This window comes from Salvelinus fontinalis, chromosome 23 (genome assembly GCF_029448725.1).
Source record: "Salvelinus fontinalis isolate EN_2023a chromosome 23, ASM2944872v1, whole genome shotgun sequence".
In the NCBI taxonomy this organism is placed as follows: domain Eukaryota; kingdom Metazoa; phylum Chordata; class Actinopteri; order Salmoniformes; family Salmonidae; genus Salvelinus; species Salvelinus fontinalis.
The window spans coordinates 9,812,368-9,827,930 of record NC_074687.1 but is presented as its reverse complement, the minus strand read 5'-3'; the positions used below and the strand labels follow the sequence as shown (position 1 = coordinate 9,827,930).

Genomic DNA, 15,563 nt, shown 5'->3' with positions numbered 1-15,563 from the left:
ACAGGTAACATATATAAAACCATCAAATAAGATTACTAAAAAAAGTTGTAAAACATTATCTTAAATATAAACCTTCTACTTAGTGAATACCATTTGTGTTTAATATAAGGGTTTAAACATGAAACATCCTTAATTTCTTTTTACACTTTTTATTTTACTATGTCAATATGTCTTTGTTGTCAATGTTTTGGGGCCAAAATGGTGGCAGTTGTGAAAAAAAACAATGTTGGAAGAGTTGCCAAGTTAGTTGAAAATAATGCAAATTTTGATAAGATGTTTTTTTATTAATTAGGCTATTTTATCTTGAACCATATGGTCTATCTACTAGAAACTCATGGACAATACAGACCCAGATATAAGACCTTTATTTTACAGTTATTCAAGTATAAATGACCAAAGTTACCATAGATTACAGAATAATTACCAAAATTACAGAATATTCCGGTAACTTTGGTAAATTACCAGTAGCTTTGCAACCCTAATTGAGATACATACAACACAGGTAATGGACATAACCGTTGAACTTCAGAACAAAGTATGTCTGGCTGACGGCATATTCCACAACCTCACTCCTCTCTCAACTCAAAACACTTCATCAGTACCTACCTAGTGTTAGAAAGCTCATTCACATGGCAAATCAAATCAAATGACATTTGTCACTTGCTTTGTAAACAACAGGTGTAGCAGGTGTATCATTGAAATGCTTACTTACGGGCCCTTTCCCAACAATGCAGAGTTAAAGATAAAGATAAAAATTAGGAATAAATACACAGTGAATAACGAATAACAAGTTAAAAAAAACATGGTTACCGATATACAGGGAGTGCCTGTTCAGCTCCTTAAAGTCACAGTAGACATTTTACAGTAAATGTAATTTGTCACGGAGCGTGAATCAACAAAAATCTTTCAATTTGCAACTTTAAATTAACAACCTCCATGGGGACAACATTTTCCCCTAAATTGATGAGTCCCATGAAAACTTCCTCTGAGTTTGAAAATGAATACGTTTAGGGAAAACCTGTCTAGGAATCAGCATAACTCATCTCAATGTAAATTTCTGGTTAAGGTTATCTTAGTATTGTCTTCTAGCAAATAGAGGTGTTACTGTGCTCCCATAAAGTGAATTCGGAAAGTATTCAGACCCCTTGAATTTTTCCACATTTTGTTAAGTTACAGCCTTATTTTAAAATGGATTGAATTACTTATAGTTTGTCATCAATCTAAACACAGTACCCCTTATAACAAAAAGTGAAAACAGTTTGTTTTTTTTGCAAACGCATTAAAAATAAAAAACAGAAATACCTTATTTACATAAGTATTTAATTCCTTTGCAATGAGAATCAAAATAGAGCTCCGGTGCATCCTGTTTCCATTGATCATCCTTGAGATGTTTCTTCAACTTGATTGAAGTCCACCTGTGGTAAATTAAATTGATTGGACATGATTTGGAAAGGCACACACCTGTCTATATAAGGTCCCATAGTAAACAGTGCAGAGAAAAAAACAAGCAACGAGGTTAAAGGAATTCTCTGTTGAGCTCCGAGACAGGATTGTATCGAGGCACAGATCTGGGGAAGGGTACCAAAACATTTCTGCAGCATTGAAGGTCACCAAGAACACAGTGGCCTCCATCATTCTTAAATGGAAGAAGTTTGGAACCACCAAGACTCTTCCTAGAGCTGGCCGCCAAGGCCAAACAGAGCAATGGAGGGAGAAGGGACTTGGTCAAGGAGGTGACCAAGAACCCGATAGTCCCTCTGACAGAGCTCCAGAGTTCCTCTGTGATGGTGGGAGAACCTTCCAGAAGGACAACTATCCCTGCAGCCCTCCACCAATCAGGCCTTTGTGGTAGAGTGGCCAGACAGAATACACTCCTCAGTAAAAGGCACCTGACAGCCTGCTTGGAGTTTGCCAAAAGGCACCTAAAGACTCTCAGACCATGAGAAGCCATGAATGCCAAGCATCACGTTTGGAGGAAACCTGGCACCATTCCTACGGTGAAGCATGGTGGTGGCAGCATCCTGCTGTGCGGATGTTTTTCAGCGGCAGGGCCTGGGAGACTAGTCAAGATCGACGGAAAGATGAAAGGAGCAAAGTACAGACAGATCCTTGATGAAAACCTGCTCCATAGAGAAGAATGGGAGACACTCCCCAAATACAGGTGTGCCGAGCTTGTAGCGTTATACCCAAGAAGAGTCAAGGCTGTAATTGCTGCCAAAGGTACTTTAACAAAGTACAAAGTAATTGGTCTGAATACTCATGTAAATGCACTGTATATTTATAGATATTTTAACCTTTATTTAACTGGGCAAGTCAGCTAAGAACAAATTCTTAATTTTAATGACGGTCCAACCCAGCCAAACCCGGACGACGCTGGGCCAATTGTGCACCACCCTATAGGACTCCTCATCACATCCGGATGTGATGCAGCCTGGATTTGTACCAGAGACTGCAGTTAAGCCTCTTGTACTGAGATGCAGTGCCTTAGACCGCTGCACCACTCAGGAGCCAGAATAAAGAACAGAAATATAAACGTAACATGTAGAGTGTTGAGCTGTGTTCGACTACAAATACTGAGACAGTGTATACTATTTACTTAATGAGTATATACAACATACTATATACAGTTGAAGTCAGAAGTTTACATACACCTTTGCCAAATTCATTTAAACTCAGTTTTTCACGATTCCTGACATTTAATCCTCGTAAAAAGTCCCTGTCTTAGGTCAGTTTGGATCACCACTTTATTTTAAGAATGTGAAATGTCAGAATAGTAGAGACAATGATTTATTTCAGCTTTTATTTCTTTCCTCACATTCCCAGTGGGTCAGAAGTTTACATACACTCAATTAGTATTTGGTAGCGTTGCCTTCAAATCGTTTCATTTGGGTCAAACGTTTCAGGTAGCCTCCCACAAGCTTCCCACAATAAGTTGGGTGAATTTTGGCCCGTTCCTCCAGACAGAGCTGGTGTAACTGAGTCAGGTTTATAGGCCTCCTTGCTCGCACATTGTTTTTCAGTTCTGCCCACAAATTTTCTATAGGATTGAGGTCAGGGCTTTGTGATGGCCACTCCAACACCTTGACTTTGTTGTCCTTAAGCCATTTTGCCACAACTTTGGAAGTATGCTTGGGGTCATTGTCCATTTGGAAGACCCATTTGTGACCAAGCTGACTGATGTCTTGAGATGTTGCTTCAATATATCCACATAATTGTCCTGCCTCATGATGCCATCTATTTTGTGAAGTGCACCAGTCCCTCCTGCAGCAAAGCACACCCACAACATGATGCTGCCACTCCCGTGTTTCAGGTTTGGGATGATGTTCTTCGGCTTGCAAGCCGATATAGGACTTTTTTTACTGTGGAAATAGATACTTTTGTATCTGTTTCCTCCAGCATCTTCACAGGGTCCTTTGCTGTTGTTCTGGGATTGATTTGCACTTTTTGCACCAAAGTACGCTCCTCTCTAGGAGACAGAACGCGTCTTTTTCCTGAGCGGTATGACTGCTGCGTGGTCCCATGGTGTTTATACTTGTGTACTATTGTTTGTACAGATGAACGTTGTACCTTCAGGCATTTGGAAATTGCTCCCAAAGATGAACCAGACTTGTGGAGGTCTACAATTTTTTCCCCAAGGTCTTGGCTGATTTATTTAGATTTTCCCATGATGTCAAGCAAAGAAGCACTGAGTTTGAAGGTAGGCCTTGAAATACATCCACAGGTACACCTCCAATTGACTCAAATGATGTCAATTAGCCTATCAGAAGCTTCTAAAGCCATGACATAATTTTGGGAATTTTCCAAGGTGTTTAAAGGTAGTCAACTTAGTGTATGTAAACTTCTGACCCACTGATACAGTGAATTAGAAGTGAAATAATCTGTCTGTAAACAGTTGTTGGAAAAATGAATTGTCATGCACAAAGTAGATGTCCTAACCGACTTGCCAAAACTATAGTTTGTTAACAAGAAATTTGTGGAGTGGTTGAAAAACTACTTTTAATGACTTCTGACTTCAACTGTACTTTTAGTTCATTTTAGTATACTGTAAACGAATGGGATCCTTTCCGTTGAGCTACTAGATCTTCGCCTGTCTACTGGAAGTTGATCCTGTTTCTAGGCAACCTCTTGCTAGCTAGTTAGCATAACAATTTACTAGTTAGACATTTTACGACTTTGGGTGTGTTATTAAATTCAATCTGGAGTGCCAGAGTACGTTCCTAAATTCAGAGCATTTTCAGATTGTCCATTTGTAAATTCAGAGTGTTTCGCTCTCAGAGCGCACACTGGACGCTCGGGCTGAGGAGTGGGGATGATTTGAGCGTTCTGACCTTACAACGGCAGTCAAGCACCCAAGCTAATATTGGCTAGCTACTTCCAGACACAAATGAGACCACTCTGACCGTTTACTCGCCCTAGCAGAGCTGATGAGGTAGTTTTTGTGTTATTCAGTGCATTGGCGACTGTACCTGTGCTGCTGGTAACAATTTAAGTACGCTTTTTGCAAACGTTTACTGACACTGGCCATATTCAACGGGTGTTGAGCGCTTGTAAATTAATTATTCTGCGCTCTGGTACACTCAGACGAGAGTGCTCTGAAATCGGAGTAGTGTTAATAAAACGTTTACTGTTGACAGGAGAACAAGAGGAGACAATAGGACGAGGTGGATATTTTATAATAAGGCCGTTTTAATTACATGTAAAGATATCTTAGTAAAATCTTGCAGCAAGGCTCTTTCAGTCTGACTCCTAGTGAATCGTCCGGGAAAGAGACAGTTTCCAGAAATGTTCAGTACTATATAGACAACAAGCAAAGTAGGTAGATCTGCGAGTCCGGCCTTCCGGTTGGTCGATCTGGGTCTTGGGTAGTCCTGATCAGGCCTGGTGTCCACGTTCCATTGGTTCCTGAGAGTTCTTTGTCCTGAGGTCCAACCATGGGTTGGGTGTGTCTGTGTGATTGTCATGGGGGAGGGGAATTGTGGGTGCCGTGTATATGTCCTATGTGTCCAGCATATGTCCAAGAGAAAGAGGGGGTGTGTATGTTGTGTCAACTTATAGGTAATGTTGAGAAGTTGTTAAAACAAGTTACCAATATCTAATACAATTTCTTACAGTAGATAGCCAGAGCGAATTTAAGAATGCACCCGAATGTCCATTGGGAACACCCAACAACTATACCATTTTGCTAAGCTAACAATGACGGGAATAATAATAAATAAATGTTGGGTAGTTAGTTAGACAGCCTATAGTTAATATACTGGAAGGTTTGATGTATAAGTAGCCAACTAACGTTAGGTAGCTAGCTAACATACTGGTACATACTGTTGTAATGATTTTCAATGTGGTTCGTAAAAACAGAGTAGCTAACAAATTGTCAGCTAACATAACATGTAAGGTAACTTATTTGAAAAGTAACTACTTTATTACATTGATCAACATTTTCTTAATATTTGTTTTATTTAACCTTTATTTAACTAGGCAAGTCAGTTAAGAACAAATTCTTATTCTCAACGAAAGCCTAGGAACAGTGGGTTAACTGCCTTGTTCAGGGGCAGAACAACAGATTTTTACCTTGCCAGCTCAGGGATTCGTTCTTGCATCCTTTCAGTCACTAGTCCAATGCTCTAACCACTAGGCTACTTGCCGCCCCAATGAATTTGTATCCGCTCTCATTGTACTTTGGTTGCATATTTTTTGCCATTGTCTTGAAAAAGATGTGAAGCCACGCCCATTTCCTGATGAATTGCATTATAGGCCCTAAAGTACGGAAATAGTCTCCTCTGTGTGTATACTTCATATTTTGGCGAATTTAGTACGACATCCGGGAACTTTTGGCATACTAACTATATCCATAGTATGACCAATAAGCATACTATATACTCAATTCACATCACAAATAGTATGGTTAGTGCGGTTAGTATGAGTATTCGAACACATCTTCGGTCCCATGTTTCAGGAGCTGTAACAGAAGATCCCAGAAATGTTCCACGTGCACAAAAAGCTTATTTATCACAAATTGTGTGCACAAATTTGTTTACATCCCTGTTAGTGAGTATTTCTCATTCGCCAAGATAATCAATCCACCTGACAGGTGTGGCATATCATGAAGCTGATTAAACAGCATGATCATTAAAAGGTGCACCTTGATCAGGCGGACTGGGACATTTTCTGGTTAGCCTCAGAGAAAATATTGAGGTATACGCTGATTCGGTGAGAGAGTTCATAAGGAAGTGTATTGGAGATGTTGTACCTACTGAGACTATTGAAACCTACCCTAATCAGAAACCGTGGAAAGATGGCGGCATTCGCGTAAAACTGAAAGCGCAAACCATCGCATTTAACCATGGAAAAGTGACTGGGAAAATGGCTGAATAGAAACAGTGTAGTTATTCCCTCTGCAAGGCAATCAAACAAGCAAAATTTCAGTATAGAGACAAAGTGGAGTCGCAATTCAACGGCTCAGACTTCGAGACGTATGTGGCAGGGTCTACAGACAATCACGGACTACAAAAGGAAAACCAGCCACCACATGGACACCAACGTCTTGCTTCCAGACAAACTAAACAATTTCTTTGCCCGCTTTGAGTATAATACAGCCCACTACCAAGGACTATGGGCTCTCCTTCTCCATGGCAAAAGTGAGTAAGACATTTAAACGTGTTAACCCTCATAAGGCTGCCGGCCCAGACGATATCCCTAGCCGCGTCCTCAGAGCATGTGCAGACCATCTAGCTGGTGTGTTTACGGACATATTCAATCACTCCCTACCCCAGTCTGCTGTCCCCACATGCTTCAAGATTGCCACCATTGTTCCTGTACCCAAGAAGGCAAAAGTAACTGAAATAAATGACTACCGCCACATAGCACTCACTTCTGTCATCATGAAGTGCTTTGAGAGACTAGTCAAGGATCATATCACCTCCACCTTACCTGTCACCCTAGACCCACTTCAATTTGCTTACCGCCCCAACAGGTCCACAGACGATGAAATCGCCATAACACTGCACATTGCCCTATCCCATCTGGACTAGAGAAATACCTATGTAAGAATGCTGTTCATTGACTATAGCTCAGCATTTAACACCATAGTACCCTCCAAGCTCAACATTAAGCTTGAGGCCCTTGGTCTCTGCCCCTCCCTGTGCAATTGGGCCCTGAACTTCCTGACGGGCCACCCCCAGGTGGTGAGGTAGGGAACAACACCTCCACTTTGCTGATCCTCAACACTGTGGCCCCACAAGGGTGCATGCTCAGCACCTTCCTGTACTCCCTGTTCACCCATGACTGTGTGGCCACGCACGCCTCCAACTCAATCATCAAGTTTGCAGATGACACAGCAGTAGTGGGCTTGCCAACAATGACGAGACAGCCTACAGGGAGGAGGTGAGGGCACTAGGAATGTGGTGTCAGGAAACAATCTCTCACTCAGCGTCAACAAAACAAAAGGGATGATCGTGGACTTCAGGAAACAGCAGAGGGAGCACCCCCCTATCCACATCGACGGGACAGTAGTGGAGAAGGTGGAACGTTTTAAGTTCCTCGGCATACACATCATAGACAAACTGAAATGGTCCACCCATACAGACAGTGAGGTGAAGAAGGCTCAAATGCGCCTCTTCAACCTCAGGAGGCTGAAGAAATTTGGCCTGTCACCACAACCGCAAGGCTCTCCAGAGGGTGGTGTGGTCTGCACAACCCAGCACCAGGGACAAACTACCTGCCCTCCAGGACATCTACACCACCCGATGTCACAGGAAGGCCAGAAAGATCATAAAGGACAACAACCACTCGAGCCACTGCCTGTTCACCCCGCTACCATCCAGAAGGCAAAGTCAGCACAGCTGCTTCAAAGCTGGGACCGAGAGACTGAAAAACAGCTTCTATCTCAAGGCCATCAGACTGTTAAACAGCCATCACTAACACAGAGAGGCTGCTGCCTACATACAGACTTGAAATCATTGGCTACTTTATTAAATGGATCACTAGTCGCTTTAATAATGTTTACGTATCTTGCATCACTTATCTCATATGTATATATTGTATTTTATACCATCTATTGCATCTTGCCTATGCCGCTCTGTCATTGCTCATCTATATATTGATGTATATGTTCTTAATCCATTCCTTTACTTAGATATGTGTGTATTAGGTAGTTGTTGTGGAATTGTCAGATTACATGTTAGATATTGCTGCACTGTCGGAACTCGAAGCACAAGCATTTCGCTACACTCACAATAACATCTGATAACCATGTGTATGTGACCAATAACATTTGATTTGTGCTTGGGACAATAAAAGGCCACTCTAAAATGTGCAGTTTTGTCACACAGCAGAATGCCACAGATGTCTCAAGTTTTGAGGGAGCGTGCAATTGGGATGCTGACTGCAGGAATGTCCACCAGAGCTGTTGCCATAGAATTTAATGTTCATTTCACGCCCAAAAGGCCTCACAACCGCAGACCACATGTAACTACGCCAGCCCAAGACCACCACACCTGGCTTCTTCACCTGCGGGATTGTCTGAAACCAGCCACCTGGACAGATAATGAATCTGTGGGTTTGCACAACTAAAGAATTTCTGCACAAACTGTCAGAAAGCGTCTCAGGGAAGCTCATCTGCATGCTCGTTGCCCTCACCAGAGTATTGACCTGACTGCCGTTTGGCGTCGTATCTGACTTCAGCGGGCACCTTTGCTGACCACTGGCATGCTAGAGAAGTGTGCTCTTTACGGATGATTAACGGTTTCAACTGTACCGGGCAGTATGGCGTTGTCCGGGTGCCCCATGGTGGCGGTGGGGTAATGGTATGGGCAGGCATAAGCTACGGACAAGGAACACAACTGAATTTAATCAATGGCCATTTGAATGCACAGCGACACTGTGATGAGATCCTGTGGTCCATTGTCGTGCAATTCATCTACTGCCTTCACTTCCTGTTTCAGCATAATAATGCTCGGCTTTATGCCTCAAGATACTGACTGGTTTTCTGATCCACGCCCCTATCCTTTTTTTTAAAGGTATCTGTGACCAACAGATGCAAATCTGTATTCCCAGTCATGTGAAATGTATAGGGCCTAATGAATTTCCTTATATGAACTGTAAGTCAGTAAAATAGTTTGAATTGTTGCATTTATATTTTTTGTTCAGTGTATAATACTGTAACATATGCGACTTACTGTCATGCATGTATTTTTTAAGTATGGATGGGTGGTGATGGGGATTTGTACCCACTATCCTGGCAATGCAAGAGCCATGCTCTACCAACTGAGCTGAGAAGGACCTCTTCTCAGCTGATTTCTGGCCTGGTCCAGAAATGAAGTAGTCCCTCCCTTCTAATCTCAGCACCCAGGACAGCTGAGGCTGTCTCAAGAGACTATTCCCTCCAGATAAAGTCCCTCCCGTCCTTCTTGATGTTTGCAGATATGAAGGAGTCAGATGGGTGTAAGCAATATGACAAATGTTCTTCAGAGCATTGAAATGATTCTCATGCTCCATACATGGTTACGTGACATCGGCTTCCCCTGTTTCTATCCCCTCTAATTGGCTGGGGCTTCTGAGTTCCTGATTGGATACAGTTGCTGTGCTACTCTACGTTCATATACTATACTGTGTTTGGCTGTAAGTGACATCCTCTAGCATTGTCTTATGAAAGGAGAATCTAACGGGAATTCCTTTCATATCTGAGGACCTATCAATCAAAGACAATGGGACCTGCCTAAGAGCATTTCAACAACTTTCTTACATTTGAAAATACATCCCAGTAACCAGTCTACTGACCCATGATATTTTCATGGTGGTTTGGGTTGACCCGTGGCTTAATACTGTCTACTATTCTCATTCAACATCTCCTTCATGAGTTGTAGAGATAGATACTGTACATCCACATTTTGTAGAGCAAGAACAGCTCACTCAGACAAAGCCTAACTATCCGCTATCCGCTATCTCCCTCCCTCATAAATATTTATGTTTTCTGGTCAACGTGACCATCTGTTGAACATGTGAGAGACGATCTCAAAACACCTTTGACCAAATCAACCCAATAGTAAAAAAAAAAGAACATGTGATTTGTGGTTTCATCATTTAGCTATGAGTTTATGCCTGTGAGTTAACTCTATATCAGTCCTTCTGATGGAACTTACACCTCTATACAGTACAGACTGGACAGGTACTTAAACCATGGTTAAAGTAACTGTCCAGTGTTTCCAGATTTCTATGAGATATGACCTATAATTAATTACAATATACATGACATACTTTTCCTTCCAAAGTCTTTTAATTAAGTATGTCAAGAAAGCAGCTTTTCTGTGTTGGAATGGTGTGGGCGTACCCCAAAAACAGAATGTTGTGAGGCAGGATGACATCATTCTCTAAGAGGAAATAGCAAACATTTTTTAAACGATCTGTTAAGATTTTGAGGTGGGTTTTTCCCCCCAAATGTATGCTTTGACCACAAATAAAAGTATAAGATGAGTCAACAAATTTTGGGAGGTATGGGTTAAATACGAATGTTTACAAGTGAGATTTTCACTGGATGGTTACTTTAACGATGGGTCCTGGCTAACATTTCAACCTGGTTGTTCTTAGCAACATGGCTACCGTTATCAACCCATACTCCCAATGATGCTTTGTCTCTCCAGTGTAATACTTCCCAATGTTGTTGTTGTTGTAGATCAGAGTATGTTCGCAATCATCATGATAAAGAACAAATATGGAAATAATGTATAAATAAATACAAAACGAATAATTAATAAATAATACATTGATTTATCACTTATAAATCTGCCCCCCCCAAAAATCTAGAAATCTCACTCCCAACTACAACAACACCAGCAGTTGAGGTTCCCCATCACCTTTCCACAGAGACTATGGGCCATAAAATGTATTCTTATTCTTCTAATAAAAAAGTTGCCTTTCAACCCATAAAACAGTACTTCAACAGACCTGCTTAGCAACCACTCCAGGGAGGGGGTGGGGTAAATGAAATCAGTGACAAACAAAGCTCTTCTTATCTGTTTCTTCCTATCTTTGCTCTAATTCTGATCTCAATGGTTTTAGACTGAGAACAAAAAGAAACACACACGAATCAGTAGAATGATGGGAACTTATAAACAAGGGTGTAGTTTTCACAAAACCACAAATGCCTGTGAGTGGATGGTTATGAGAGAGGGCTGACAAGAGGGGGAGGAAAATTAGGGTTGCCAGCGTTCTTCTCATTTAAAGCTTTAACTCTTCCCCACAAAAAAAGCACTGGTGCAGTCTGGGTTGGGTCTTTATTGCGCGCTGCTTACTGGTAGTGTTCTCTGTGTACATGGTACAGTGATACCCTGTACATTTTCACCCCACTTTGCGCACAAGGAGAGCCCATGTCTTTCCTATAGACATGATGAGCTTTGTGTATTCAAGGATTTGCCTTTTTCTGGTTGTCTCTGTGACTCAGGTTTTTATTGTGAAATGCCAGGACGGAAACAGTGGTAAGTACCTCAATGCTTGTTTATATTAATGCTTAATTAATTAAAGTTGATTGGTATAGGGTTGATAGTGTGGGTGCTGGTTGCACGCTGAGTTGAACTTTTAACATGAGCTTGTTGGACTAGGACTTCTCTGCGGTTGAATTTTTACATGTATCTATGAAGAGCTTAATTTGTTTCAAGTTGTTGGATATATTTAGTTATGGTAGTTCTGAAGTGTTCTGCTAATGAGTAAAAGAGTGTTGGACGTACAGGTAACAATTTGTTTCTTTATTAAGATTTGTTTTTGCCAAAGTAAATAGCAAGGCAATATGAAGTGCACCGTTACCTTGTTTGAGGTTTTTCTTTTTATTGCATTCTAATGGTTAGCAGCTGAAGACAGAGTGACGGCATGGAACACACAAGATAGATTTCTGTAAAGGATGTTTGGGACAGACCTTAGCCGGGAGGCTCTCTGAGATTCGTTCCAACTTTGGAAAGGTTGAAAAGAGATGAGAGTAACTTTATAGTGTGGATTATCCTAAATGGGAAAATAAACTCTCAGTAAGATTCTGTAGTGTCCTGTATGAACATAATGTTAGTGATTGCCAATGATGTTACATGTTTCTCTAAGGTGTCAGAAGAAAGCTCTGTGAGAGAAAAGGACTGCCTCAGGACTAACTTTATTCCTCACCTCTCTTGTTCACCAACAAGCAGATTTTTTTCCTCTGTATTCTACATCTGCCGAGACTATTTCAACACCACACATCTTGGAGGGAACACAGCTTGCATTCTAATGCAGGGCAGATGTGAGGAGAGGAGACAGATACGGGGCAAATGGTGTTAGATTCACTGAGTCATTAGAGCTCTCTACGCTCTTCCAAAAAAGGGTTCAAAAGGGTTCTTCGGCTGTCCCCAAGTAGAACCCTTTTTTGGTTCCAGGTAGAACTCTTTTGGGTTCCATGTTGAATCCTCTGTGCAAATGGTTCAGCATGGAACTCAAAAGGGAACCAAAAGGGTTCTACCGGGAACCAATAGGGTTATACAAAGGGTTCTCCTATGGGGACAGCCAAGGAACACTTTTAGGTTCTAGATAGCACCTTTTTTTCTAAAAGCGTATAGGTAGCCTATACAGACTAGGTGGCCAACACTTAAAACCCAGAGCTGAAACACTTGAGTGTTATTGTTTTAGTGATGTCGTGTCTTCTTTCAGTGATTATTTTTTAATGTTATGATGTCATGGAATGTTATTTTATGTATGATGTCATGAGGGCAAAATGCATAAAGCAGGCTACTGAAAGTACCTTTGTGGCCCTTGAGTGGCCCCTGATTTTAGTGTGCTGTCAAGTCAATCTTTTTGACTTCTAGCTAAAGGCTCGATTGGAGTTTGTTTCCCCCTTGTGGTGGAATGAACAGGTACCTTAAAAAGCCTCTCACATCTGAGCATGTATGAAGTGTAATGATGTTCAACATGTCTGCACATTTTATGTTGAGTTAATTACCATTATGACAATACAGTTACAATAGAGGCATATCTTCCAGTAAAACATGGGACTACTTTAGGTATTATAAGAAAATATATGTTAATCTACAAAGCCTGACAAGAGGAGGACCTAAATCTAATATTCTCGACAGACGACATATTTTATGTAGGGACCCTGATCTAATGCCTCTTCAAAATGGACGACTGGTGACCACTCCTCCTCAGAGGAAAGTTTTGTTCCTTACGTTCTATTGGATTTCAGAGTACTAGTCCCACTAGTCGTTTCCCTGTCTGGTCTCTGCTCAGGATAGAGGCCAAGGTTACCACATTTGTCCACATGAAACGAGGCACAGAGAACTTGAACTCATGTTCCCACAGAACATTAATGATGCCAACCCAGGGACAAGAACATTCTAATTCAAACCTGTCAAAGCAGCGGAAAAGTTCTCAAATTCTCGCAACTAAGTGAAAAACGAGTCAACTCTGCTTTTGAGGAATGTTTTAGGGTATGACTATCATTGGATGGTTACGTTGAGTTAAGTATGGGGTACAGTTGAGGTTTTAGCCACTTTATGTCATTGTGAGTAGAAAGGCCATCCTATTTTTCCAAAGCGTTTATTAGTCCTTAGAATAGCAGCAACAAATCCCTGTATTTAGAACTTTGTCATTTCAAGAACACATCTAACTTGGTTGAATCAGAACGAGACTTTCGATTTGCAATTAGATTGAAATGTTATGAAAAGTGAAGTATGTAATGTGGTGACAGAGACCAGCTGCTGAATAGGCTGATGTGCTGCTGAGTAAAACTCAAGAGACATCCAATGATTCAATATGTTATTTTGCACAATTGAAAAAGCTATTTTTGAAAAGTGTAAATGCATTGTAGAATTATATTCCAAGATTTGTTTTCAGCATAGTAATCATATATCGCCCTCTATGCCCTCATCTATAATAAGCAATGTAACTGGGTTTAATTGAGATTTTTATATGGAAAATGGCGACTTAAAATGGAGTGTGGTTGAATGTTGATTAAAGTGAGGAATTGCATACAGACATTCTGTCTCAGAGAAGTTGGAACACAACAGTAATATTTATCTGTTCTAGAAAATAGAGTCTGTAACTATGAAGAAGAAAAGATTGTGGACGGTATTAAAGATATGTTTTTTAAACGTGGCTAGATTTCTGAGAGGGAGAGTTCAAGATGAACCCTTGAAGACTGGAAACATGTTTAGAGCAAACGTTTGAAATCCTTTTTTTGACAGTTTTAGATGAATGTCATATGTGTACGCACATGTGTTGGAAGTTGGCTTGCTCAATGGTCTCAAATACTTGATAGACTTGCGGATGACAAACGAGAGGTCTAAGCTTGGCACACACACATACAAACAAAACACAATCATTCTTCTGACATAGGTAGGTCTTCACTGCATAATAAAAGTATGTAGTGTGCAAGTTGTAGCAAGCAAGTTTGTGAACATTGGCAAAATTGCCATGGGGGATGGGGGGATATGATGTCATTTCAGAGGATTTGTTTCTGGACGGAAGCTGTAGAGATCAGTAAGAAATGGCAGTTCTGTAGCCAAAGTTTTTGCTCAAAGTCGACCTTTAAAGTAATTGTCCAATGTTTCCAGATTTCCATGAAAAATGACCAATAATTAATTATAATCTGAATTAAATAGTTTTCCTTCCCAGAAAAATGTGAATTAAGTATGGTAAAAAGCAATCTTTTCAGTGTTGGAATGGTGTGGGCGTACCGCAACAACAGAATGTGTGGGCGTATACTGGTCATTAAATGTGAGTAGACCGCTGATTGGCCAGCTCATTCTCCTCAGGACATCATCCTCTATGAGGAAACAGCACGCAAAAAGCATTTTATGCTTTGGACACAAATATGAGTATAGGGTGAGTCAATTATTATTCATTATCGGAATATTAACTATTAAAAGATTTCACTGGACAGTTACTGTAGAACTGTAACATTTTCTCTCAGCATTTTCTCTCATGGCAAAATGTGTAGAGTAGCAGGAAATTACCTTTGAAACTGCAGCATTTTATCTTATCCTCATGCCATAATGTGATAAAATGCAGGAAGTTAGGAGTTCCACCCCGCCCCACAAAAACCCCCTAAATAATAAAAAATATTATATTTGTAAGTGGAAGATTGGCGGGCCTTTCATTTATCCTTCCACTTATACTGTGTTTTCAAATATCCTTCCATGCACCCCTCATAATAGCACTCCATGTACCCCACCACATACCTCTCAATGTACCCCTCCATGTACCTCTCATAATACCCCTCCATATATCCCTCATAATACCCCTCCATATACCCCTCATAATACCCCTCCATATACCCCTCATAATACCCCTCCATATACCCCTCATAATACATATCCTTTTACCCCTCATAATACCCCTCCATATACCCCTCATAATACATATCCTTTTACCCCTCATAATACCCCTCAAAATACCCCTCAATATACCGCTCATAATACATATCCTTATACCCCCCATAAAACCCGCCCATATACCCCTCATAATACATATCCTTTTACCCCTCATAATACCCCTCAAAATACCCCTCCATATACCCCTCATAATACATATCCTTATACCCCTCATAAAACCCGCCC

At 40.9% G+C, this 15,563-nt stretch overlaps 1 protein-coding gene across 1 annotated transcript in view; it reads left to right on the top strand.

Annotated features, from left to right (window-relative positions):
• The first annotated feature begins 11,104 nt into the window (after positions 1-11,104).
• LOC129820829 (collagen alpha-2(V) chain-like) overlaps positions 11,105-15,563 on the top strand; it is a 67,800-nt gene continuing 63,341 nt past the window's right edge. The window contains exon 1 of the mRNA XM_055877830.1: positions 11,105-11,468. Within this exon, the coding sequence (XP_055733805.1) occupies positions 11,378-11,468 (91 nt within the window). The 5' untranslated portion in view covers positions 11,105-11,377. The remainder of the gene's footprint in view (positions 11,469-15,563) is intronic.